A 26,402-nucleotide genomic window follows, 5' to 3' on the forward strand; every position below is an offset into this window, starting at 1 on the left:
GAATTAAGAGTGTAGACAGGCCAAGAGTTCAGGAGTCCCACTATTACTCAGTTTCACCTAAAGAAGCGGGCATAGTTGTTTTCCTGATTTAAAATAAATTGAAATGTATTTGATCATTAGCCTTGCCCCTCCCTTGTCTCAAAACGGTATAGAGAAGTCATCTGAGAGGAAAATCTCTACATTTTCCTATTGTGGACAAAAATGCTGGAAAATGGAGTACTCCTCAGTGGCTCTCCTAATATAGCTATGGCGACGTAGTCCATACACAGCAATGAGGCCAAAACTGTATGGGGGAAAAGCAGCTGCTCATGTCCAGTACTCCCCAGAGACCCAGTTCATGGCTAAATTATGTGCTAGTGACTGCAGTTTAGTACTGAAGATATCCTTAATATGTGCCCCTTTCATGCACATTTTTTCCAGAGCATTTAGCATTTAGCCAGTTTACTTGACTGTACAGTGATTTTCTGTCTTTAATTAACCTTTATTTGAAGTGATACAAACAATATGAATAGGCTTCAGAGAAATGGTTGTAAATGAAGTCAATCTGACAAACACATTGAGTTCTCTATGATTGTTTCACTACTGTGTCTTTTTTTCAGTTTTTCCTATTTTTTGTTTTACCTGGAGAAGGGATAAAGGGGTAAATAAGCAATATAATTAGGGCTGTCACTTAATCGCCGTTAACTTACGCGATTAACTCAAAAAAATCAACTGCAATTAATCACAGTTTTAATCACACCGTTAAACAATAGAATACCAATTGAAATGTATTAAATATTTGGGATGTTTTTCTACATTTTAAAATATATTGATTTCTATTACAACACAGAATACAAAGTGTATAAGTGTACAGTGCTCACTTTATATTATTTTTATTATAAATATTTGCACTGTAAAAATGATAAACAAATAGTATTTTTGAATTACCGCATACAAGTACTGTAGTGCAATCTCTTTATTGTGAAAGCTCACCTTACAAATGTAGATTTTTGTTGTTGTTACATAACTGCAGTCAAAAACAAAACAATGTAAAACTTTAGAGCCTACAAGTCTACTCAGTCCTACTTCTTGTGCAGCTAATTGCTAAGAGAAATAAGTTTGTTTACATTTACGGGAGATAATGCTGCCCGCTTTTTGTTTACAATGGCACCTGAAAGTGAGAACAGATGTTCACATGGTACTTTTGTAGTCGGCATTACACGGTAGTTTTGTGCTGGATATGCTAAACATTCATATGCCCCTTCATCCTTTGGCCACCATTCCAAAGGACATGCTTCCATACTGATGATGCTCGTTAAAAAAATAATGTGTTAATTAAATTTGTGACTGAACTCCTTCGGGGAGAATTGTATGTCTCCTACTCTGTGTTTTACTCGCATTCTGCCATATATTTCATATTATAGCTGTCTCGGATGATGACTTAGCATTGCTCCTTTTAAGAACACTTTCACTGCAGATTTGACAAAATGCAAAGAAGGTACCAAAGTGAGATTTCTGAAGATAATTTCTAAAGATAGCTACAGCACTTGACCCAAATTTTAAGAATCTGAAGTGCCTTCCAAAGTTGGATTGGGACGGGGTGTGGAGCATGATTTCAGAAGAAGAGCAACACTTCAATGTGGAAACTGCAGAACCCGAATCACAAAAAAACCCACCTTCTGCTGGTGGCATCTGACTCAGATGATGAAAATGAACATGCATTGGTCTGCACTGCTTTGGATCGTGATCGAGAAGAACCCATCATCAGCATGGGCACACGTCCTCTGGAAAGGCGATTGAAGCATGAAGGGACACATGAATCTTCAGCGCATCTGGCACGTATCTTGCAATGCCCGCTACAACAGTGCCATAGGAATGCCTGTTCTCAATTTCAGGTGACACTGTAAACAAGAAGCGGGAACCATTATCTCCTGCAAATGTAAACAAATTTGTTTGTCTGAGCAACTCGCTGAACAAGAAGTTGGACTGAGTGGACTTGTAGGCTCTAAAGTTTTAAATTGTTTTATTTTTGAATTAAGTTATTTTTTGTACATAATTCTACCTTTGTAAGTTCAACTTTCATGATAAAAAGATTGCACTACAGTACTTGTATTAAGTTAATTGAAAAATACTATTTCTTTTATTTCTACAGTCCAAATATTTAAAATAAAAATAAATATAAAGAGAGCATAGGACACTTTGTTTTGTGTTATAATAGAAATCAATATATTTGAAAATGTGGAAAACATCCAAAAATATTGATATAAATGGTATTCTGTTATTGTTTAACAGCATGATTAATCACACGATTAATTTTTTTAATCACACGCTGAATCACAATAAATTTTTAATCGCTTGACAGCCCTAAATATAATAGGAGTTTATGATTAAATTGACTCAATCATATATTGCTGTTGCAATGTTAGAAATTACATTAGAACTGCAAGCAAAATCCTCAGCACATGTTGTGACCATATGCAGCTATGACTGTTCATACCAGCTGAGGATCTGCCCCATGAACCAGCAGGAAGAACATTTATAACACTCAACAAAGGAAAAAATGTAGTTTTACAGAAGAAACACAGCAGTGTAGATTTTGAATCCTCTATCATCATTTCCTTTGAGTTTCAGCCCATTAATTATGTTTCCTTGATGATCAAAAATGGGCCATGATGAATAATTTATTGATCTGGGTTCTTATATGAAGAGTAAGTCCAAAAATATTTTGAAAGTATTGTCCTTTGTCTTTATCAACTGTTTAACATGGGAATCAAACTAGACTATGTGAAAACAATATATTTTTATTCTGTGTTCTTACAATACTACCCTTTTGTCTAGAAATGGCTAAGCAAAATTCTCCATCATTAGTTGAAGTTGTAAAACAAGTAGCAGAACAGCAACATTCACAAGCATCAGAAATAGAAAAAAGCAAAATAGTTCTTTCTCAGTTACAGGTAAGATCTAATTTAGAATGTTGGATTTACAATGTAGTACAATAGACAAGGGGAGTTATTACTATGAATAAGGGAAGCTGATATTTCTCTATTTTCCTGGGGTACCTTAATTCAAAGTTAAGGCAGTTAGTCCATTCTTAAAAACAATGAGGAGTCCGGTGGCACCTTAAAAACTAACAGATTTATTTGGGCATAAGCTTTTGTGGGTAAAAAACCCTCTTCTTCAGATGCAAGTCTCCATGCATCTGAAGAAGTGGGTTTTTTACCCATGAAAGCTTATGCCCAAATAAATGTTAGTCTTTACGGTGCCACCGGACTCCTCATTGTTTTTGTGGATACAGACTAACACAGCTACCCCTCTGATACTTAGTCCATTCTTAATTTACCTGGTTGTACTTAGGTTTTGCCAAAAACAGTATATGCCTATGTCATTATGGTGCAGTTTTAACAGAAGTTTTAATCTTTTATTTTGCAAAAATTTAATTGAAATGGCAAAACTCAAAACATGAAATATATGCTTAGACCATTTTTCATGGTGGACTGAGTAAAAATAATGAAGGGTTTGATAGAGAGAGGATAATAAGAGTTTAAAAATCACCCTATCAATTTTTCCACTGGAGTGTTTCACTTTTTGGTATCCTTTTTCAAGAAACCTAAAATCCTTTAGGACATGTGGATTTTGGCTGGATGGGGTGTGTCCTATCTCAGCCCTCACTGCCATGCATGTAGGTTTTGTCTGATAATATAATATATTATATACTGGATATATATAGCTATGGCTAGATTGCATAATGGTTTCTGTTCTGATCCTTGCAAAAAACTCCCTTGATTTTCTGAAACTCTCACCTTTTGGACTGAATTATTCAGTCTTGATTTCTATCTGAAAGCTATATTTTTAATATGGGGAGAATAAAAAGGAAATACATTATTCCTGAGCTAAAAATATTCTTTCGATCATTTTTTGGAATAGTCTTACATCTGAAATAATCAAGGTTTGAAATTTTGCATGAAAAGTAATTCCTATTTGAGAGCAGTGTACACTCTTCCTCCTGACAAAATCTGTTTTGATTTGATCAAGTTATGTGTATTGGGAAATCACATATTGAGTATGCATATTGAGTAGATTGTTTTTTCTGAGCTCAATGTGCACCTAAGGAAGATAGTTTCACAATCAACAGCAAGTCATCCATACTGCTGAAATCAGTAAGGAGAAGCACCACTGAGTGACGGGCTCCTGCGGTCTTTTTAAGGTCCACAAGTTAGGGGCCCCTTTATTACCTTATCAATCTACTATCTACCAGCTCCCCTGCACATTCCCCAGTTTGGGAGCTCTAAAGTTGCACAGGAGAGGAGTCCCCTCCTTTAGATCTTTTAAGGTCTGTTGAACAGTGGCTTCCTTCTTTAGACCTTCTTGAGCACATGGCACAGGGATTTCTTTCTGCAGACAATTTTTATGGCTCACCAGAGGGAACCTTGGTCTGGCATGCCTTGAAAGCTTTTATCACCTGCAGGAGAGGTGCTTCCTAAGGGGCATGCAGCAGAATATTGTGATATTGTTGCAGCAAATAGTTCTAGATTATAATATTTACACAGGTTATATGCAACTTTTGGGAAGCCCACGGAGCTTCAAAGTCCTGGACAATTACACTCACTCATTTTCTTTTAGTTTCTTCCTTTTTTTTAACCTAGAACATTCCATACAAAAGCTAGCATTAATGTTAAGGTTGAATAGTTATGAACTCAGAAGTCAGGAAATACCAAAATTAAGATTGTATTTACATCTCTAACTCTACTTCCTTATGTGTATTTCACAGAAAGCACATAAAACAGTTGTTTCTTCTCCAAAATTCAAGATCTTTGCCATTCGGACTTTTCACTTGTCTATCCTAGATGGCTGGTAGATCAGAGATGATGCCAGTTCTACTGAAAGTTTCTCTCTTGTTATCTAAGATTTGAAAAAAGTTCTATATAAACAATATAGGGTCATTCTCCTTAATCCTGTCAAGGAATTCAGCTTCATAGATGATGTCCCTCCTCATACCGTTATCCAGGTCCTCCATGTAACAGTCCTGCCTAACAGCATGCCTGCACTCTAAATTGTTTATGATAGTGTTCATGATTAGCTCTTCCATTTCTGGACATATTGTTAAGTTAATTCTTTTTGTTTAGTTTGTCAGAGTTCAGTTGTCAAAGTGGTTTACTTTAGAGACTTCAGTACTGTAAATGGATTCAGTAACTTTACAGCAATGTGATTTAATTTAGACCATTAGTGGTTGCAGCCAAACAGATATCCCTCCTACATTTTCACTTGTCAATGTCCCTTTGAGTAGGTATGCACTCTCCTACTGATACCATCATAGAAAACGCAGATGCACTCTCCTACTGATACCATCATAGAAAACGGAGATATAGTAGGTTATTTTGCCAATCACTACTATTTCATTATTGTTTTATATTGTCAGATGCTGAGTCCAGTCTAGTTTTATTCATAGATATTAAGACCAGAAGGCACCATTATCATCAGCTAGGCTGATTTACTTAACAAAGGCCATAGAATTTCATCAACTGATTCCCACATCAAACCCATAAATCTGGCTGAGCTACAGCTTGATTTAAAGTGATGGAAAATCCACCACAGCCCCGGATAAGTTGTTCCAATGGACAATTACCCTCACTGTTAAATATTTCTGAATTATTTCTAGTGTGCATTTGCCTAGTTTCAGCTTCCAGCCATCAGATCTCATTATGCCTTTGTCTGCTAAATTAAAGAGCTCTCTATTGTCAGAAATCTTCTCCCCATCTAGGTACTTACAGACCTTAATCAAGTCACCTCTTAACCTTCTCTTGGATTAACTAAACAGATCTCACTTCTTTAGACTCTCAGTGTTAGGCAGATTTTCCAGTCCTTGAATCATTCTCATAGATCTTTTCTGAACCCTTTACTATTTTTCAACGTCCTTTTAAAAATGTGGACACCAGAACTGGACACAGTATTCCAGTAATAGTCTCTCTAATGTTGTGTATGCTGTTAATACCCTACTCCTACTTGATATTCCCCTGCCTATACTTCTAAGAATCATATTTGTTCTCTTAGCATCTGCATTACAAGGTGAGTTAGTGTTTAGCGGGTTGTCCTCATGACCCCTAAATCCATTTCTGAGCCTTCCAAAATACAGTCCATAGTCCTATTAACGTGCCCTACATTCTTGGTTCCTAAATGTATGACCATCCATTTAGCTGTATTAAAACATTTTGATCAAGTAAGCCCAGTTTACTACAAAATTGAGATCTCTTTGTAGAGATCCCGCCATAGAAATCTGTCTTTATCATCATTTACCTCTCCACCAATTATTGTGTCATCAACAAACTTTACCAGTGATAGGTTTCAGAGTAACAGCCGTGTTAGTCTGTATTCGCAAAAAGAAAAGGAGGACTTGTGGCACCTTAGAGACTAACCAATTTATTTGAGCATGAGCTTTCGTGAGCTACAGCTCACTTCATCGGATGATGAAGTGAGCTGTAGCTCACGAAAGCTCATGCTCAAATAAATTGGTTAGTCTCTAAGGTGCCACAAGTCCTCCTTTTCTTTTTACCAGTGATGCTTTTATATTTTCTTCCAGATTACCGATAAAGAGATTGAATAGCATTGGGCCCAGAGCAGACCCCTGTTGTATCTCATTAGAAATGAGTCATAGATTCATAGATATTTAGGTCAGAAGGGACCATTATGATCATCTAGTCTGCACAACGCAGGCCACAGAATTTCACCCACCACTCCTGCAAAAAACCTCACACCTATATCTGTGCTATTGAAGTCCTCAAATCGTAGTTTAAAGACTTCAAGGAGCAGAGAATCCTTCAGCAAGTGACCCACCGTACCCCACGCTACAGAGGAAGGCGAAAAACCTCCAGGGCCTCTTCCAATCTGCCCTGGAGGAAAATTCCTTCCCGACCCCAAATATGGCGATCAGCTAAACCCTGAGCATATGGGCAAGATTCATCAGCCAGATACTACAGAAAATTCTTTCCTGGGTAACTCGGATCCCACCCCATCTAATATCCCATCACAGGCCATTGGGCCTATTTACCATGAATATTTAATTACCAAAACCATGTTATGCCATCATAAGCCATCATTGGATGACAATTCACCATTTACAACTACTTTTTAGATGAATCACTTAGCCAGTTTTTAATCAATTTAATATGTGCCCCAATGATTTTGTATATTGCTATTTTTTTTCTCAGAATGTCAGGTGGTACTAAGTCAAATGCCTTCTAAAAGTCCTGGAGATCACAAGATTTAGGCTTATCTAGACTAGGAAAAAGTGATTGATGCTAGGAAGATCTGAGTTAACAGGAACTAAGGACCATCACTACCTCCCACTGCAAGTGAAAGACACACTTCCTTGACCTAAAAAGGCACACTTCCTTGACCTAAAACACATAGCAGCACATACATTTTTATAAAACTCCATACCTAAACACAAAACCCTACACTGCACATGCAATTCTCCCCCTTGAGAGAGCATGAGAAAGAGAGAACAAACTACACCTGATGGATGTTACTCATGTCACTTAATGCATGATTAGAAGGCACTCAGATATTATGGTGATGAGAGCAGTGTAAGAACCTAGATCGAATTGAGTTAGCTAAACCCAATTAACTCAACCACATTTCCTAATATAGATGGAGGGTGACACCTTTACCTTGGTTTTAGCCTGTTGCCTCCTGATTTTACCCTGCATCTGCAATAGGAAAAGCAGTTGAGTTTAGTTTGGCCGAAACTCCTAGTTTAGATAAAACATTAGGGAGACTGATACAGTTAGGGTCTCTGACACATCCCACTATACATCATCTGACTATGAGGAAGCTGAACCCATTTGAAAGATAACAAATTTCATGTACACTTATCTTTAAGACCAATAGGATAAAGCAGGGGTCGGCAATCTTGCAGAAGTGGTCTGCCGAGTCTTCATTTATTCACTCTAATTTAAGGTTTCACGGGCCAGTACTACATTTTAACGTTTTTAGAAGGTCTCTCTCTATAAGTCTATAATATGTAACTAAACTATTGTTGGATGTAAAGTAAATAAGGTTTTTAAAATGTTTAAGAAGCTTCATTTAAAATTAAATTAAAATGCAGAGCCCCCTGGACCGGTGGCCAGGACCCAGGCAGTGTGAGCGCCACTGAAAATCAGCTTGCTTGCTGCCTTTGGCACATGTGCCATAGGTTGCCTACCCCTGGGATAAAGCCTCCGATATTGTCACCTATCATGTCTCTTGGTGATGATTTTAGGAAATGGAACTCTAGTGATCTCTTCTATTCAAACTATTTTTTTAAGTTGTATAGATTTCTCTATTGTTTGTTCTGTATAAAATGAAAAGAAAGAATTCTGTTAACTAAATGTAAATGATATTGTTTAAATAGCCTGCTGCTATACTCCCAAATATTGGCTTTCCACTGAAAGGAGAATATTATAACATTTTACAGGCTGAGCTTCAAGAACTTGAAAAACAAATGGAGTCTGCTTTATTAGAAACAAAGGCAACAGAAAGGCAAATTTATCAGCAAGATGATGACATAGAAACTACAAAATATCACTGTGAAAGTCTGGAGTCCCAAGTCAGATCCCTGTATGCTGAAAAGATAAGGCTGAAACTTGACACAGAAGCAGCGCAAGAAGAATTTGAGATGATGCTTGCAAGAAATAGTGCATATCATGAGAAAATAATGGCTCATAAAGAGCGTTATTGGGAAGCAGAAAGCAAAATGCCAGTTATGCTCGAACTTGCTAAAAGACGAGACATGGTTAAAGAGCTAAAGACAAAGAAAGAAGAATTAATGAATGATCTCCAGAATCCTGAAGGACAAGTTATAAAACAAGTGCAGGTCAGATGTTTCTGTTTCTAGATACCTTTCCTATTGTGTACAAAAATATTCTACAATTTAAAATTATAATCTGGTCTAGCTTTGCAGTGCTTGCTATGGTGTGCGGATATGTGGAATATCTGGGTTCATTGTCCAAGCTAGATTGAGTAAATGGTGATCTTAGCTCACAGCAAAAATAGTACCAGCCACTGTTCTTGATGTTTGATTCCAAAAGCTAGGTTCACCTGATATAACAACATTAACTTGGCTGTGAGGAAACTACAGTGCTGTCAGCTAAAATTCATCCACTGTTATTTGTAGGATACTGCAGGGTCTTGGATAAACCTACATATACACTTTTCAGAACACACACTGTATATCCCTGTAAATGTTACATTACCACTGTCAGCTAACAGCACATTGTTTAGTTGGTAACAAATTGTACTTGAGCTATGTGTGAACAGAAGGTGGAGGGGGTGAGAAAAGATGACATAAGAAGGGAGAAGGAGAAAAAACATCAATTTTGTTATGTATAATCTCTAGCAATCGTGTGTGTGTGTGTGTAATTTTAATGCTTTATTAAATTTGTAAAAGTTAAAGCAGCCTGAGCTGCAAAAATGTACAGCTATAAAGGAAAACTAAGTATCTGCATATTTGAAATTGTCTTAGAATCACAGAGTCTAATTCTGATGTAACTTACACTGGTATAAATCAGAAGTAACTCCACTGGAGTTACACTATTATAACAGTAATGTGAGATTAGATTAAACCTACAGCTCCCAGACTGAAAAAACAAAAACAAATTATCACAATAAACCAAGTCTTGCACCAAGATTAATGGACAAAATTAAGGCTTGACATAGGAAGGTTATGTCTCATACTGACTAGAAGGGGGGTTGCACCTGCTTCTGCAAGGGCTAAGTTTGTTCAGGTTTTAGTGTCTCTTTCTTACATAAATGGCATTAAACTTTTACAATTGTTCAAATATGCCATAATCTGTATCCTCCCCCGCAGATCTATAGTGGCAAAAGTGTAAATTACATAGGTGATCAAGTGATTATATGCACTAAAGCTTTGAATTTAAGGTTTATGTAAATGTATGCATACATCTATATTCGCATCTGGTGCTATAAAGAGGAACATGGAAGATATGCTCTCTTTTTGCTGCCTATAAACTCTATTAATTGTTGTGCTTTCTTTCTGTGGCTTGTGATTGCATATACTTTAAATTCCATGTGGCTTTTCTACTATAAAAAAGCCTATGTAGAATGAAGGTTTTATCTTGTAATCCCCTCTTTCTTCTCTGAGAATGAACTCTATAGAGAAACCAGCTTTTTTATTAGAAATCATTTAGTTATGTAGGCGACATTGCTATTTGAGCATAATCAGAGAAAATTACAATAGATGAGAAATGATTTATTACATGTAAATCCATTTACAAATGTGGTTTAGGGGTTTATCTTAACACTATAAAACAGAACGGGCTTGAGCCCCCACCCAGTAATCTGGGAAAACTGAACACCACCTCCAGGCACCTTTAAGAGGCAATACGTCCGCACTCGCAAGCACTGAATCTATGTATAACAAACAAGAACTTTTATTAAAAGGGAAAAGGAACCAAGCATTAGTTTGGGAAAACATCACAACCATATTCAAAAGCATGTGATCATGTGATCATCCCACCCCAGAATACGCTGGGCAGTGTCCTTTGCCCCAGGTTCTCACCTGGCAGTGTGGAAGTCCCACAAACAAGTGTTCCTTTAACAAGCCACTCCCCTCTCCCTCCACTGCACCCCACTCACAGTTGCTGTCCTTGCTCAGCAAAGACCTAGGGTTCAGAGGTGCATTCATGTGAGTTCATCTCCCACTCAGGGGGTGGCAGGGAGTCAAGCAATGCCTCAGCTGCTGCTGCCATAGACGCTGCAATTGGCTTGCAGTTGCCACCATTCCCTCTGCATCCCTGCCCACTGCCGTCACTGTGCCACGGTTCGCTCTGCTCCCATTGGCCTCTACACCTTCGCTTTCTCTGCTGCCACCTGCAGCTCTGCTGTAACCTCTGTGACACCATGTCTTGAGGTCCCACCTCCTAACCCAGCTCTCAGTGATTTCAGCAATTCACGGGGAATCTCACTGCTAGTGCCGGCTGTTTTGCTGAAATGCTGCCCCACAGCAGGTCTAAGAGCAGGTCTACACTTAAAATGCTGCATGGGCACAACTGTGCCACCGTTGTGAAGACCTGGCCTAAGGATTAGCATTTAGAACTGGGTCTCAGAGACTTCAGCTGTAGCGATCGCTTAAAAAATCAAAACACTCTCTCTCTCTCTTACTTTTTAAAGACAGAACTGATTACATTCAGTTGAAAGAGAGAGAGAGAGTGTGTGTGCGCGCGCGTGTGTGTGGAGGGAATGTCAAATAGCATCTAAGACATTTAGAAAGACCCCACACCACCAGGTAGGAACACCTATCCGCACTCTCTCTCCCCTTTCATTGAGATTTGGCATCTCTGTCCCCTGCTTAGCAAGTGCAGTTCAGTTGATGGTGACCCCCTCAATCAGCGCGTGCTAAGCACAGTTCTGCTGCCCTTTACAATAAGGATAACATTTCTTTACCCCTGCACTCAATGCTAAAGTGATTTGTAACCCAACACCACCCAAAATTGATCGCTTTGTCAGCACAGTTTGTCTGAGGCAGAGTAAGTGTGTTCATGTAAATACAGTTGGGTCCTCAAGTCTTCCCCCACCCCCCAGCTCATCACTAGATGTCACGGGAGAGTTCATTCCCTGCTTACACTTTGATAAACACAATAGCCAAAATTCCATTAGCATTAGATTTCACATGGGAGGAGAATGTAATTCACATATTATGCACATTATTACATAATCAGTTGATTGAATTTTTAAAGTTGACTACTGGTATACATATATACCAGTACTGGTGTATATGCACACTTCTAAAAACTTTTTTTTTTTTAAAAGTTGTGTGTGCAATAGTGTGCTAGATAAATTCAAATTGTTACAGCCCTGTAGCTGTAGCCATGTCCACAGCAATATTACTGTGTAGTTTTTGTAAATATATCAATACATATAATTTGCTAGGTAGGCAGGAAGTTTATTTAAGTCAAACTTTTAAATTGTTGAACTTATTTCTTTAGCTAAAGTCAATGTTTATGCAAACAGATTGTTAAAATGAAATTATAGAAGGTAAACAATTATACTAGAGTTATTTTTGTTTTACAAATGGGGTTTGGGGTTTTTTTGTTTTTAATTCCCACATGTATCTTCAGGAAGAAATTACACATTTAATAAAGGAAGTTACTATGGTAAAAGAGTCTATCGATGAAAAGAAAAAATTGCTTGAAGAAGAGAAAAAAGTGCACGCTAAGCTTAGAAAAGAGATTGAGGTAAGGTTATTCAACTAGAATATAATTACAGTCATATGACAGAACATACATATTGTAGTTGAAGTTCTAAAATATTTTACTAAACAGGTTGCTACATATCCAAGCATATACATTAACCAATGATAACACCATTAAACTCAAATCCTGAAGAATACTTAATATTGGTAAAACTCCTCGAATCTTGAGAGCTTGAATTTTTGAGAGCATGGGAAAATTTTTAGTCATCAGCATTTTCCACCGCAACAGCTTAGGAAGAAATTCAGCCACGAGATCTTAGAATACTGTCAATCACTTCTCCTTTGCCTTCTTCTGAAAGCAAATGAAGAGATTGCTGAACTTGTAACACTTGCTGTTTCTTGAAGTTTAAGATGTTTGGGGAAAGGAGGTAATATTGGGAATTTTAAAAAAGAGTCTGCAATGGGATAGTATGTAGAATTTACCTAAAACGGTTTACTACTTGTTTCTGTCTTGACTGTTCATTGCTTGCCCTATGGTACCTGATATCTAACCAATGGAAGAATCAATTGCATGAAGAAAATGGCCTTCCTGAGCACCTTCAAAATTTGAGCTGTCTGTAAAGTAGAGAAAGCACAACTCCTCCTAATTTGCTATCTGCCCAAATATTAATTGTTATGAAGTTATTGTTTAAATAGTTGAGTGATATTCAAAAGTACATTTGAGAGGCGTTGAGCCTCAGACTTACGTATCCTTTGTCTTGTTAGGCAAATTAAATGCCATAAAATGTAATGATCTGATTCAAAGCCTGATAATACAAAGGTTTTGAACAGATTTGAGACTAGCTCAGTAGAGCACTACAATATGGAAGGGAGAGAGGGGATTTTTTTCAGATTACAAGGAACAGGAGAAAATTCTTAAACTGAAAACTAAAACACAACCATTTTAAGATCCTAGGTCAACTGTCTGTTCTTTGGCATCTGAAAACAGAGCTTTTTATCATGACAAAATCCATCCGAGAAAGATAGAGGAGGAGTTTTAGGTCATCTGAAAGCACTTTGTAAAACATTAGGTTATCAGAATAAATGTAATTAATGCCCTTTATACTCCAGTCAGTTAATATCTACTTTATGACTGTTGCGGGCTGAAAATTAACTCTGATCCTGGGGTTACTTTCCATTTTCTTTAAGTTATTTAGACTGTGAGCTCTGTAGGTCTCAGAGGAAAGGGGAATCTGAAAAAAAACAAACCCCAACCTAAAACACAAAGCGCGCGCACACCCACACACACACACACACACACACACCCCTTTGAGAGTATCCTTTTCTTTGTTAAAATCCTAGAAGGTTCCACAAGGCAAATGCCTTGGTCTATGAGGTGTTTGGATGGAGAACTCCAGGCCAAAGTCAGCAAAGCATTTGGTTGATTTTATAATATGAATATTGGAGACTATAAAGAGATCATCTAACTCAGGCGTTCCCAAACTTCATTGCACCATGACCCCCTTCTGACAACAAAGTTACTGCATAACCCTGGGATGGGGCCGCAGCCTGAGCCCCGCTGCCCCGGGTGGGGTGGAAAGGGAACCACAGCTTGAGCCCTGCTGCCCCAGGTGGCGCTGGAGCTAGAGCTTCAGCTTCAGCCCTGGGTCCCTGCAAGTCTAATGCTGGCCCTGGTGACCACATTAAAATTGGGCCATGACCTACTTTGGGGTCCTGACCCACAGTTTGAGAACTGCTGATCGAACTTATTTCTCTAGTAACCTAAGTTACAGTCAAATCCAGTTTTTGAGGAATGAAACAGTATCTTCACCCCTCTACTCTTTGTATTGTCTATACTCTTTTCTGTACAAATAAACATTGGCCAGAGCAGTGCAGCTTTCCTGACCATAGAGCCCGGCCAGCTACATTAGTTCGAATCTTTGTGTTACCTGCAAACAGTCCTCAGATGTATTTTATTCTGTTTTATTAGGTACAGAATAAAAGGGGTGATGCTATTCTAAAACGTTTGCATTGTCAACTGAACAAACTCCAGTCGAACAGAAGACAGTGGCACTGGCACATTCAACAGATGGAAAAAAAGGCAGCTGAACTAAGAAAGAGTGTCGGAGCAATAGAGTGATATATAGGACAGTATAATACAATGCTCAGCAATTTATAACATATGCCATCCTTTATATATAACAGGTGGTTGTTGGAAATAATCCCTTGAACTTTGGACTAAGGATGAGTGATTTTTTCCCCCCTCCTACTCTGTGCCCTAAAATACTTTGTGTTCTGTGCCAACCTTTAATGGCCTAAAGCAATGTTCTCTTTTGTTCATGGGGCAAGTGACTGCTCAGGAAGGAATTTATTACAATTCCCAGACTGCCTTCAAAAGCACCTACCAACATTTGCAAATCCCTTAAGACCATATAAATTTGGAAAGTTCCTTTTCGTTTGGTTGGAGGTTTTTTTTAGATCAAGTTCTGCATTGTTTTTCACTCTGGGAAATTCATATGAGGTGGATAATTGCATTTAATGAGCTACAAAAGCTTCAGATCTTTCAAGCACAGCTCTAATCAGTGCAGTGTACTAAGTAACTCTGAGCTCTCTGGTAGTATTTTGCCATGTGGAAGAGTCAGCTGTACAAGATACCGTAGCATTCCCGCTCGCCATGTGCCAGGATTCCCCTCACCCTAGCACAAGTGTGTGGGAGAGAAAGAAGACATACACAGTCTTTCCTGCTTGCTTACCACGAAAGGGCCAGGGACAATCACAGGTTAAGAATGGCGCCTCCTAAAACACAATCGCTTCCAGAGCGCCCGGTAAGGCTGTGCAGCACTACACTACCCCTTCCTCAGCGCTGTGGCTAAATGCCACAGTCTAACTCTATAGAGGCTACAGTATGGGTAAAATTAATTCTAGTAAATAAAGATCACTTTCTAGAGACCAGTTTTGTTTGAAACACACAGATGTATGTTTTCTGGGGTTGGGGGATGAAAGGAACGTAAAGAGTAAAATGGCAGTTTAGAATGACATGGTGCTGCAGATTCCTCCAAACTTCCGAACCAGTTCCTCTGTTAGGACCTGAGACTATTCCTATTGGTACCAATATCAAAACTCTTCTCGGATTCAGATGGACTAGGATCAGACCTTTGTTGTACACTGTTGATTTATGTCACAGTGAAAGAAGAGGGAGACAACATGGTATGATGGCCTTTTCCCTGGCCAACAAACAAACCAACCAACCCAAACATTATTTAAACTGTAATTTTTTAAAAGCCAGCTTTGTGCAGACTTTTTTACTGCTCTGGACAATAGAAAATGTGGAAGTTCAGCACAACATTACCAAGTTCTGCACAATTCACTTTTTTCTTGTCTGTACAGAGGTTTTGTTTTCACAGAACTGATCACTTGTTTGTCTTGTACTTCTTCAATTAACTTTCTGTGCTCAAAGTCAAAGCTTCAGAGGAGCACACAGAGCATTGTAATTACAAGACTTAAGTCATGCATTTCCCCAAGACTTTTGGAAAAGAAAAATGAACACCAAATCACCATTTATTTAAAACTTCATGTCAGAAAGTTAGTGAATAACCAGTTTCTCTGCATAATAATTTTTCTCTGCATGATTTGTATTGTTTTGTACTTTGCATTTCTGGAATTTGTATTCATTGTTTATTCTTATAGTTTAGATGACAATTCACTCTTGAGCCAATCAATAATATTCATATTTATTCCAGAAAGTATTTAATATTGTGTTTGATGAGGTATTGGTTTATGTAATTTACATTTGCCTTTGAGTATGTGCATGTATTTGAGCAAGTTGAATATTTATGTTTTACTTAGTTTTTTCTTATTAAACTGTCTAGATACTGTCAGTTTTAGGAAGCTAAAATTAAATGCATTATGACTGTTTTAATTACTATTTTATTCTTAGTAAGAAAGTTCATATAAACATCTATGTACTTTGAAGAATATGTGTTTTCCTTCATATAAACTGATTTGTGCCCATCACAATGAATCTCAAAGGGTCATTGTCACTTGTTTAATCCCCAACATTTGCCTGCCTTAGATAAAGGTAAATTCCCCATGCAGTAATCCACCTAAGGCACATTTTTAACACAATAACCTAGAAATGTAAAGCTTTGATTTTAAAAGAAGACAGAGAAACATTACTTAAAAGCAACACCATCCACCCCAGAATCCCGGGGGGTGGTGGAGTGTCTTCCGTATAAGTCTCTGTCCCCTTCTTAGCCCAGGGGATTGGTGTTCTCCTTTATGTGATGACAGAGGCTTTTTTGGCTGCCAGATTTCTCTCTGGGCACTGGCAAGCTCAACAGCCACCTGTTCCCTTCCCAAGGGTAACCTCAGCTGAGTGGAGTTCCCTCTTTTTAACTCCTCCTCCAGTCCCCCCATGAGTTTCAGATGCAGAAGGGTGGGGTCACTCCAAGCTAAAGCAGCTCCTTAACCCCTTGCATGCTGGTATAGTGTCTGTATACCTCATCACAGCATCCAGTCTTGATTTGAGGACAATAAGAGGTGGAGAATCCAACACTTCCCTTGGCAGTTTGTTCCAATGGTTAATCATGCTCACTGTTAACGAAAAAAATGTATTTCTAATTTGAATTTGTCTGGTTTTAACTGCCAGCCACTGGTTCTTGCTATGCCATTAGATTGAAGAACCGTATCATACCTGGTATTTTCTCCCCAGGAAGGTACCTATACACTGTACTCCAGTTGCTTTTAACTCTTATTTGATAAACTGAACAGATTGAGCTCTTTAAGCCTCTCATTGTAAGGTGTTTTCTCCAGCCCTCGAAGAGTTTTTAAGGCTCGTTTCTGCCCCATCTCCAGTTTTTCAAAATCTTTTTTAAAATGTGAGCACCGGGACTGGACACCATATTCCATTGTCAGTGTCACCAATGCCGTATATAGAGGTAAAATCACCTGCCTACTCTACTCACTGCTCCTCTCTTTAGACAGCCAAGGATTGCATTAGCCCTCTGCCACAGCATCTCACTGGAAGCTCAAGTTCAGTTACTTGGCCACTATGACTAAATCCTTTTCAGTCACTTGTACTGCCAATACTGCCAATTTGAAGGTCATACGTCTAGGTACAAAGAATGCAAGGGGACTGTATTCTGGAAATTGTTTCCAGAATACAGTCCCCTTGCATTCTTTGTACCTAGATGTATGACCTTCAAATTGGCAGTATTAAAATACATTTTTGTTTGAGTGGGCCCAGCTTACCAAGCAATCCAAATCACTCTGTATGGCTGCTTTGGCTTCGTCATTATTTACCACTCCATCAATCTGTGTGTCATCACAGATGTTAGGAGCAGCGATTTTCGTATTGATATCCAGGTCATTGATAAAAACGTTAAATCACATTGGGCCTAGTACTGATCCCTGTTGAATGCCACTAGAAAACCCTCTATCTGAGCATCACTTTCCACAGTTAGCCAGGTCTCAGTCTATTTAATGCTTTATCCATATTGCGTAGTGCTGATTTTTTAATCAGAATGTTGTACCGTACTAAGTCAAACATCTTCCCAAACCTAAGTATATTACAGCTACGCATCATATGGTACAGACACCCTTTATCATACGGTACAGACAATAAAATTCTCAGTTATTGTGATTACTCTTTACAGCCCTCACTAACCGCTGCAATTGTAGGCTCAGATCTTGCAAACAGTTAAGTGTGTGCTTAACTTTCCTACTGTGAGTGGCCCCATTGATTTCATTCCATTTCCTTACAGTGCTGTCTGCGCATTGAAGATATATTGAGTCCATTGAAATTTGTGTTCAACAGGAGTTTAAGGCCCTCAGGACTTCAGAGCAGGTGTTCAGTTCTTTGGCGGAATAGGCCCACCTTACAGAGACCAAGAATTAACTTCTTATTAAGTGTAATTCTGTTTTACACAATATTTAATATTTTTATCGTATGTGGAAATTCACAGCATCCCAGCTTCAGGAGTTTAATATTTAAGAAACAGTGCACACAAGAAAACAGGAGTAAAAACTTGCAGTAATGAATTCCAGTGTAGCAGGAGAGGGTGTAGTTTGCAAAAAAGGAACGTATATCATTGCCTGCTCCTGGGCCTAGCAGCATTCTTTGCAAGACAATGCTTTCAAAATGTTTGAGATGTGTTTTATGCTGCTTTTAGAATGCTGACAAATCTTAATGGGCTGATGAGGCAGTTAATTCTTGGTGTAGTATTCAACAGTAATCGTTTTCCCCAGGGGCATTCTTTCCTTCAGCAAGCAGTCACATACAACTGGGAATGACGTCTAATAAACAGAAATAATCCAGTGCATGTACAAGCCCATTTTTACATTCTATTCTTTACATGTGAACATACTGCAAAGCTTTCCCTCTTTCTAGCCATTGTACCTTTTAACAATTACTCATATACGGTAGGGTTTCAGAGTAACAGCCGTGTTAGTCTGTATTCGCAAAAAGAAAAGGAGTACTTATGGCACCTAAGAGACTAACCAATTTATTTGAGCATAAGTTTTTGTGAGCTACAGCTCACTTCATCGGATGCATACTGTGGAATATACGGTAGGCATTAGTTTTATGTAGTATGTGTGACAAATAAGGCAAGTTCTTGCAATATCTTTGGGAGACCATATGGTATTAAGTGTATGAATGGTCTACATATTGTTGTGGGCCAGGATTGTATGCACTCCAAGGGGTGGCGCAGGAAGGTTACCACAGCTCCACCAGGAAATGAAAACTGTAGGGGATGATCAAGGCAAATGACTCAGGTTATAACACCTCCAGGGAAGCACCATCTCCTGGGAAGATTTGTGTTGGTTCAAACTAGATTCCCTAGAGACAAACAGACAAAGGAAGGACTGTTGCATAAATAGCTAGAGCTTCAGTTGACTCAGGGCATTTATCTGGTTACTGATCTAAAGACTGATATGTATGTGTCACCATGGGGAAAACCCAGTTGTGGGATTTGAAGGTCTAACACCTCCCAGAGCCCTGTGTTGGAGTTGGGGATAGCTTTTTAGCGTGCATGTAGGTTCTTTGATCATAGCAATATGTTCTCTCTATAAGTGGGAATAAAGCTGCTTGCTTAAAAGGAGCTGTGTGGAAACTAACTGCTGACAATACACTGGCCAGAGGCCTCAGAGAGAGAAAAGTGCAGGTGCTAGTCTCTTAGGCAGACTGACTTGCTGGGAATATGCCAGCATAGATCAAGGAGCAGCTGTGCGGCTTTAAAACCCTGGTCAGAAGGAAGTGAGACACCAGGCTCTGCCCAGGAGAGGTGACAGCTGGGAGCTGGAAACCTGTAAGTGGGTGCCCTTGAAAGATCTTGGAGGGAGAAATACAGGTCAACTTATCTTGAAACTCTGACAATTTGTATTCATTCCCTGCCCCTCCCCAACTCCCCTGAGGAACCACCCAATTTAAGCCTCCTGCCCTAAAGGACTTGTGTTGAGGCTAAGGAACAGAGATAAATTAAATAGGGTCCCAATTGTCAGCAATGAGCACTTGCATCTGCATCTGGTCAGTCTCCGGGTGACCTATGAGTACAGCTGAGCCACCTCAGTGAGCATTCCTCCTGGCTGGCCAAGAAGGTGAGCAGGGTGGCTCTTACACCCAACAGCACCAACTGCTCAACGTACATGCCTGCAATTGCGATCACTCCTTTCTCTAGCCCTGCTTCCCTACTGGCTTCCTGACTCTGGGTCCTGACCCTTGATTCTGGCTCCTGACTCCCGACTCCAGCTCCAACCACCAGGCCCAACACACCTAAGTCCCAGTTTGTGACACCAATCAGCGAAAAAGAGTTACTGGAAAAACCACTTTTGCGTATTTCCCAGGATTTCTTGTCTTCCTGTGCTAAACTTCAGTGTTCCAAGTCTTGGGCACATTTTCTGAGCATAGTGGATTGAGATTATCTGTTCCACTGATCCTACCTTATGCCCCAATTCAGCAAAGTACTTAAGCATGTGCTTAAAATTAAAATATAATTAATATTACTTTGGCTATCAAAGTTGATTGTAGTGTTGTTGTAACCATGCTAGTCCCAGGATATTAGAGGGACAAGGTGGGTGAGGTAACATCTTTTACTAAACCAACTATTGGTGAAAGAGACAAGCTTTTCACAGATCTTCTGTGTAGCTCAAAAGCGTGTCTCTTTCACCAACAGAAGTTGGTCCAATAGAAGATGTTGCTTCACCTACCTTCTCTGTCCATCAAAGCCTTTCTAACATTACTCTGGCTATTGCATAAAGTTAAGCACACAATTAAGTGCTTTGCTGAATGGGTGATTAGTCTTGCACTATTGGGGAAGAGTGAATAGTTTTCCATTCACAACACACAGCATAAACTCTGCATCTTCTCATTAGACCAAAAAACTGTTACGGTTGAGGTACGGGAAGCATTGCTTCTCTCCTAACCTCTCTCACTGAACTGCCTCTACAACTCCAGCTGGCTGAAGGAGCAAAAGGCCAAACCAGGAAACAAACCGAAGTCTCTTTGACTGCAGTGCACTGCACTATTGCGAGGCAGTCAAGTTTGCATCCCTTTATAATTGATACATGCTGCACTGAATAAAGAATACATATATACATGAACTTGCTATGCTGCTAGCCTAATAGGACTTATCTTTTAACCTCACACATCCATAGCTCCTAGACATTATATCCCATCACATTGTCCTCCCAGGTCACCTTGACAAGGTGATTGGGGAGGTGGCTGGAGCACCAGCTTTGAGCCCCATTGATTATGACATTTTGCCAGGATTATTGTTGGAATTATTCTTTATGCATGGTATTACCACACCACTAATTCAACAATAATTTCCCTTCTTAAATTCAAAGGCTGAATGGAATTTATACAATTTCTATAAACATGCCTAACTAGCGTCAATGGTAAGCAATTTATAACATCCAAACAGTAACACAACATTTATAAGTTTCAGAGTAGCAGCTGTGTTAGTCTGTATCCGCAAAAAGAAAAGGAGGACTTGTGGCACCTTAGAGACTAACAAATTTATTTGAGTGCAAGCTTTTGTGAGCTACAGCTCACTTCATTGGATGCATACTGTGGAAAATACAGTGGGGAGATTTTATATACACAGAGAACTTGAAACAATGGGTGTTACCATGCACACTGTAACGAGAGTGATCAGGTAAGGTGAGCTATTACCAGCAGGAGAGCGGGGGACTGGATGACCTTTTGTAGTGATAATCAAGCTTGGCCATTTCCAGCAGTTGACAAGAACGTCTGAGGAACCGGGGTGGGTGCGGGGGAAGGAGGAAACATGGGGAAATAGTTTTACTTTGTGTAATGACATATCCACTCCCAGTCTTTATTCAAGCCTAAGTTAATTGTATCCAGTTTGCAGGTTAATTCCAAATTCAGCAGTCTCTCGCTGGAGTCTGTTTCTGAAGTTTTTTTGTTGAAGAATTGCCACTTTTAGGTCTGTAATCGAGTGACCAAAGAGATTGAAGTGTTCTCCGACTGGTTTTTGAATGTTATAATTCTTGACGTCTGATTTTTGTCTATTTATTCTTTTATGTAGAGACTGTCCAGTTTGGCCAATGTACGTGGCAGAGGGGCAGTGCTGGCACATGATGGCATGTATCACATTGGTACATTTATAAGTATTTGATCAAGTTACTTACAAATGGACTGAACAGTGGTGTTTAGACCCATATTGGTCAGCCAGATATTAGCAATGCATCCTCCAAGAGTTTATTTTTCTGTACCCTTTAGCAAACAAGTGATGTCATTGACAATTATAGGCCCTTATCTAAGGGCAGGTGAAGGAGTTCCTTATATAGCCAATTATTTACTGCACCTGGTACCCAATTAACTGTGTTTTATTTCCATTACTTTAGCTCAAACTGTAAATAAGATAACATTAGTATTTTGAAGAGTTACTACAAGTTTAACACAACTCTTCTTTCTCATGCTCTCTTCCTTTTTGGTCACATGGTTTGGGCCTATTGCTCTTGCTAATATCCCATATTACAATAGTTCACCCAAATCTAATGTGGCCCTATATTCCTACAGTTACTCACACACAGAGTATGTTGTAGGGTCAGAAGCTGATAGTAAGGTTCACACCAGTGTAACAAGTAAAGAGTGGGGCTTTTGTTTTGTTTTCTTTTGCTGGGATATTGTATGAGATAATCAAGATGTACAGTAACAAATCAACAGTCTTCAATGACGGAAGCTGCCTTGTAGGACTCATAACGAATCAACAGTCTTCAAGACTGTTTTATTTTGTTTATTTTGGCTCATTTGTGCATAAATTATTAATGAACTGAGCAGGCACAAGGGCATTGCCTTTGCAATGAACTCTGACATAAATGGGGACCCTACTCTCCATTATCTTTCTAATATAGTGTCCAGAGGAATGATGTCAACAAATTAATCAGCTGGTAACTCAGAACATCTAAAATGTACACTGTCCTCACACTCACAGATGTTCAATATGTGACAGTATCCTAACAAATCACATGGCCTCTTCTGTTCCCTATTAGCCCTATAAATAAGTGTCTGAGCCTCTCTCTCACTGAGGTTGCAATGATTTTCCAGTTCTTGGATCTATTCTTATTACAGGTTTTACAGCAGTCAGGGTTTGGTTTGTCCCCAGAATAAATTAGAGCAACTTCAGGGCTGCTCTAATTTACATGGGCTTCTAGTGGCTACCAAGGGACATGCTGCTTCTCTTCCCCAATATTTTACAGCATAATCCCTATGACACTGTGTGGTGGTATAGCCCTAGGCCACCTGGGGGGATCCAGAGCTGCCCCTAGCTTCTTGACCACTAGAGTAGCACCAAAATATTGGAGCATGAGACAGGATCTTGCCCATAGGATCTGCCATATGGCATGATATCACTGGTCAGTCAAGTATGGTATCTTGCCATAGACCATATGTGATAGAGAAGAAGCTGTTTAAAAAAAAACAACAGCATCATGCACTTGGTCAATTGTGCAATGCTGCTGATTGGGAAAAAAATCCTTCTTGATCCCTTTGTTAGTCAGTTTACTCCCTGTCACATGAGAATTGACTACATTGCTCTTTTCAGCTGCTACTAATGTCAGCAAATACAGTGATCCAGCCCTTTTACAAAATCCAACTACAGTATTTAATTCTGAGTCCCCTTGAGGCAGAGAATTTCAGAAGAGGAATTTCAAGCAGTCTGTAGAAATAATTTTCTTCTATTTGTTCTACTGTGCGGGAGCCAGAACTTTCTCCAGGGCCAAGACTGTGGAACTAACTCCTCTAGGAACTAAGGGTCAGCACAAATGTCACCACCTTCAACTCCAAGTGCAAGCCACATTTCTTTGTCCTGCATTCTCTAACATAAACGAATAGTAACATGTATACTTAAAAAACAAACAAAACTCTCCCAAAACAAAACAACCCTACCAACCACTGCACAAACACCCTACCAATCACTGCACAGACTTCTCCCCTAGGGAGAGAATACGAGAACAAACAACACATGACTGATTTTAGTTGCATTGCTTAATGTTGTACTGGAAGGTACACAGATATTACAGTGATGAGCATGGTATAAGACACAAAATAAAATAGAAAACTTTTACATGTCATTAATTTAAATGCGTGGCCCTTTATTTTAGGGGACATTTTTCAGAGAACCCTTTCTAGTCTTACATACTTCATTTAATCCCTTCTAATTTTCCTCCTTACCAAGCTAAATAATCTTATTTTTTAAAAAAATCTCTAATTTTATGTAAATCCCTCCATACTCCAATATTTGCTGAGTAAGTGTTAACACAAAAGCTCTCATGTTCTGATTAAAAAACACTGCTAAATTTAATGTATGACTTGAATTATTTTCAGCTAAGTTACAAATGAGCTCCTTATGTGAAAATAGCACTATTTACTTGAAATGTGTTCTTTGAATTTGTCTGGCCTTATGAGTGCTTTCATTCAGAATTTCTGCCATTTTTGTCCAAAATTCAGTCTAATGGTTCCCTCTAGTGGTCAAATTTTGTCTTTACACATGCTAACATGAAATGCTTTTATTTGAGGTTTATGGGAGCGTGTTAGTACTTTTAAAGCAGTGTGTTACGTACTGTAAACTATTCTTCTGCATATGTTCTTTTATATAGTAAAGTGGAAGAATCTGAAGGAGCCATGTGATTGTTCCAAGCAAACTCCCAATTCTTACAACTATGAGACAATGGCATGAGGGTTGGATTTTTTTTCCTTCTTAGTTAGTCTACTTGTTTTAAAATTAAGGAACAGATTCCATCCAAGATGCAGAATCTTCCATTTAAAACAACTCTTAGTAATGGAAGAGAAAAAAAACATTTGAAAAGTTCCCCCCAAATTTTCTCTTCTATTATGACTACTTACCTCTTATATAATGCTTTTCATGAGTAAAGCTCAAAGTGCTTTACAAAGGAAGTTAGTATCATTACCCTAATTTTACAGAAGGGTAAACTGAGGCACAGCACAATGCTGCGAGTTGCCCAATGTCACCCATCAGGCTAGTGGTAAAGCCAGGAATAAAAGCTATGTTTTCTGAGTCCTAGGCCAGAGTCTAGCCATCAGGCAACACTGTCTTCTACAACCTAATGACGTAAACTCCACTGTGAATAATATAGAAGGTTTCTTTTTTCCTAACAACTTTTAAAAAGTGTTTTCTTGAGCTAAGAGTGAAACCATCACAAACCTGGGTTCAAATTACTTGTCTTAGTAGTTACTGTTGGCAGGACCTGATTTAGAGGCAGGCAACCCAGGCCACCGCTTGGGGTGCTGAGCTTGGGGGTGCCAGGTGTGGGGTGCTGTTTTTGTTGTTAGCAACAAAAGGGAAAATAGAATGTCTGAAGTAAAATGTTTCAGGTATCTGTATGTGGATTCATTTTTCACTGACCTAGAATGTTTTGGACCTTTGCAGAATCTCGTGGAACCTTCCAAACTTTCCGAGGATTACATTTTCCTCCAACCTCCTAGAATGTTGTCAGCCAGGCCCTCCTGGGTATATTTGCTTATATATGGCATGAATAAATACAGATTTGCACTTCCTAGCATGCACATTTATTGTCTTATTTGACAGGGATAAATCGTGCATGCAAATTGTTCATCAAATAAAAATAAGGTATTCAAAAATTTAACAAATGGAGGTGGGGGGCGCTGAAGACACTCCTTGCCTGGGGCGCCATTTGATTTAGGGCCGACCCTGACTGCTGGTCTTAGAACTATTAGCTGTTTTGAAAAATGTACTGTGTTTTAAACAGATTAAAAGCTGGCTAAAAGAAACCCAACTGATTAAAGCTGGTAGTGCCTCCATTAGTTCGAGGTTTAAGGTATTTTCCAGTATAAGAATCTTTTTTTAGTTGTTTATAACTTTGCCAGACTTTAACCATTTGGACAGAAATTTTCCATGTTGGCTGTGTATCTCAGGCTGAATTATTCTGGAAAAGTTTCAACACAAATGGTTCAGCCATTTCCAAGAGCAAGATTAAGAGATAAATGCTTTGTTTTTCCCACGTTAAAAACATTCTTACTTCCATTTCACTGAGAAGCTCTAGCATCTCCATGATTTGAAGCATAGACTTGAAATTTGACAGATAGTTGGCCTTTCTGTCAGAGTTGTGCTTTTGATCTCACCATGAAAAACTGGCCAAATATGATCAACTTGAGAAAAAATTGAGTTCACAGATGCTCAGTAGAAACTTGCTGGAGTTTGGCAGCTAAATTTCCTGAAGATTCCATCTGCACTGAGCATCATCCAGCCCACAGCTACAGGCCTAAGCAGTATTTTCCCTGCAGTTGCTGTTCTCAGTTGCTACGCTGTGGTGCTGGCATCCCCCTCAGTCTAATGATCTTTGGGTCTTAATTAATTTTATAATCAAGAGGTAGATCATCCCATCCTGATGTGTTTAAACTGCTGCCACACACTGCCCAAATGGAGTTAGTCCAGTTGGCCATTCTTGATGTAACAAGGGATTATCTGCAATTCATAAAACTACACATATTCAAGTACTAATCACCCCCCGCACCTACATTATCTTCTGCAGCTGGGAGATGGGCTGACTCTCTTCCAGGGTCTTTGCAAAGATCAGGGCAACTGAAGAACAGAAGCAGAGAGTCTCAGTAATTCCATCTTAGTGACTAGTGTCCTAAAATGTTCCCTCTGGGAGATGCAGTCTGCTGTATCCTAGACATCAGTTATATTCTGTATTCTGGGTCTTACTGTATATCCCAGCAATAACTCTGACTTTTTCCTGGGCAGTTTTCCACATG

The 26,402-nt window shown here is 39.0% G+C and overlaps 1 protein-coding gene across 1 annotated transcript; it reads left to right on the forward strand.

The window, feature by feature from the left end:
• Positions 1-2,680: 2,680 nt before the first annotated feature.
• CCDC122 (coiled-coil domain containing 122) lies at positions 2,681-14,372 on the forward strand. Its single transcript, XM_007061331.3, has 5 exons — positions 2,681-2,687; positions 2,818-2,933; positions 8,429-8,827; positions 12,090-12,206; positions 14,133-14,372. The coding sequence occupies exons 1-5, from the start codon at positions 2,681-2,683 to the stop codon at positions 14,280-14,282; spliced, it is 789 nt and encodes a 262-aa protein (XP_007061393.3). The 3' UTR covers positions 14,283-14,372.
• Positions 14,373-26,402: the final 12,030 nt, after the last annotated feature.

The sequence above is a fragment of the Chelonia mydas genome, chromosome 1, assembly GCF_015237465.2.
Source record: "Chelonia mydas isolate rCheMyd1 chromosome 1, rCheMyd1.pri.v2, whole genome shotgun sequence".
Lineage (NCBI taxonomy): Eukaryota > Metazoa > Chordata > Testudines > Cheloniidae > Chelonia > Chelonia mydas.

Bases quoted from the DNA above. Each gene is read 5' to 3' on its own strand.
- CCDC122 (XM_007061331.3), top strand. The intron at 2,934-8,428 runs GTAAGATCTAAT...AACATTTTACAG, and splicing joins TAGTTCTTTCTCAGTTACAG to GCTGAGCTTCAAGAACTTGA. The intron at 12,207-14,132 runs GTAAGGTTATTC...CTGTTTTATTAG, and splicing joins AGCTTAGAAAAGAGATTGAG to GTACAGAATAAAAGGGGTGA.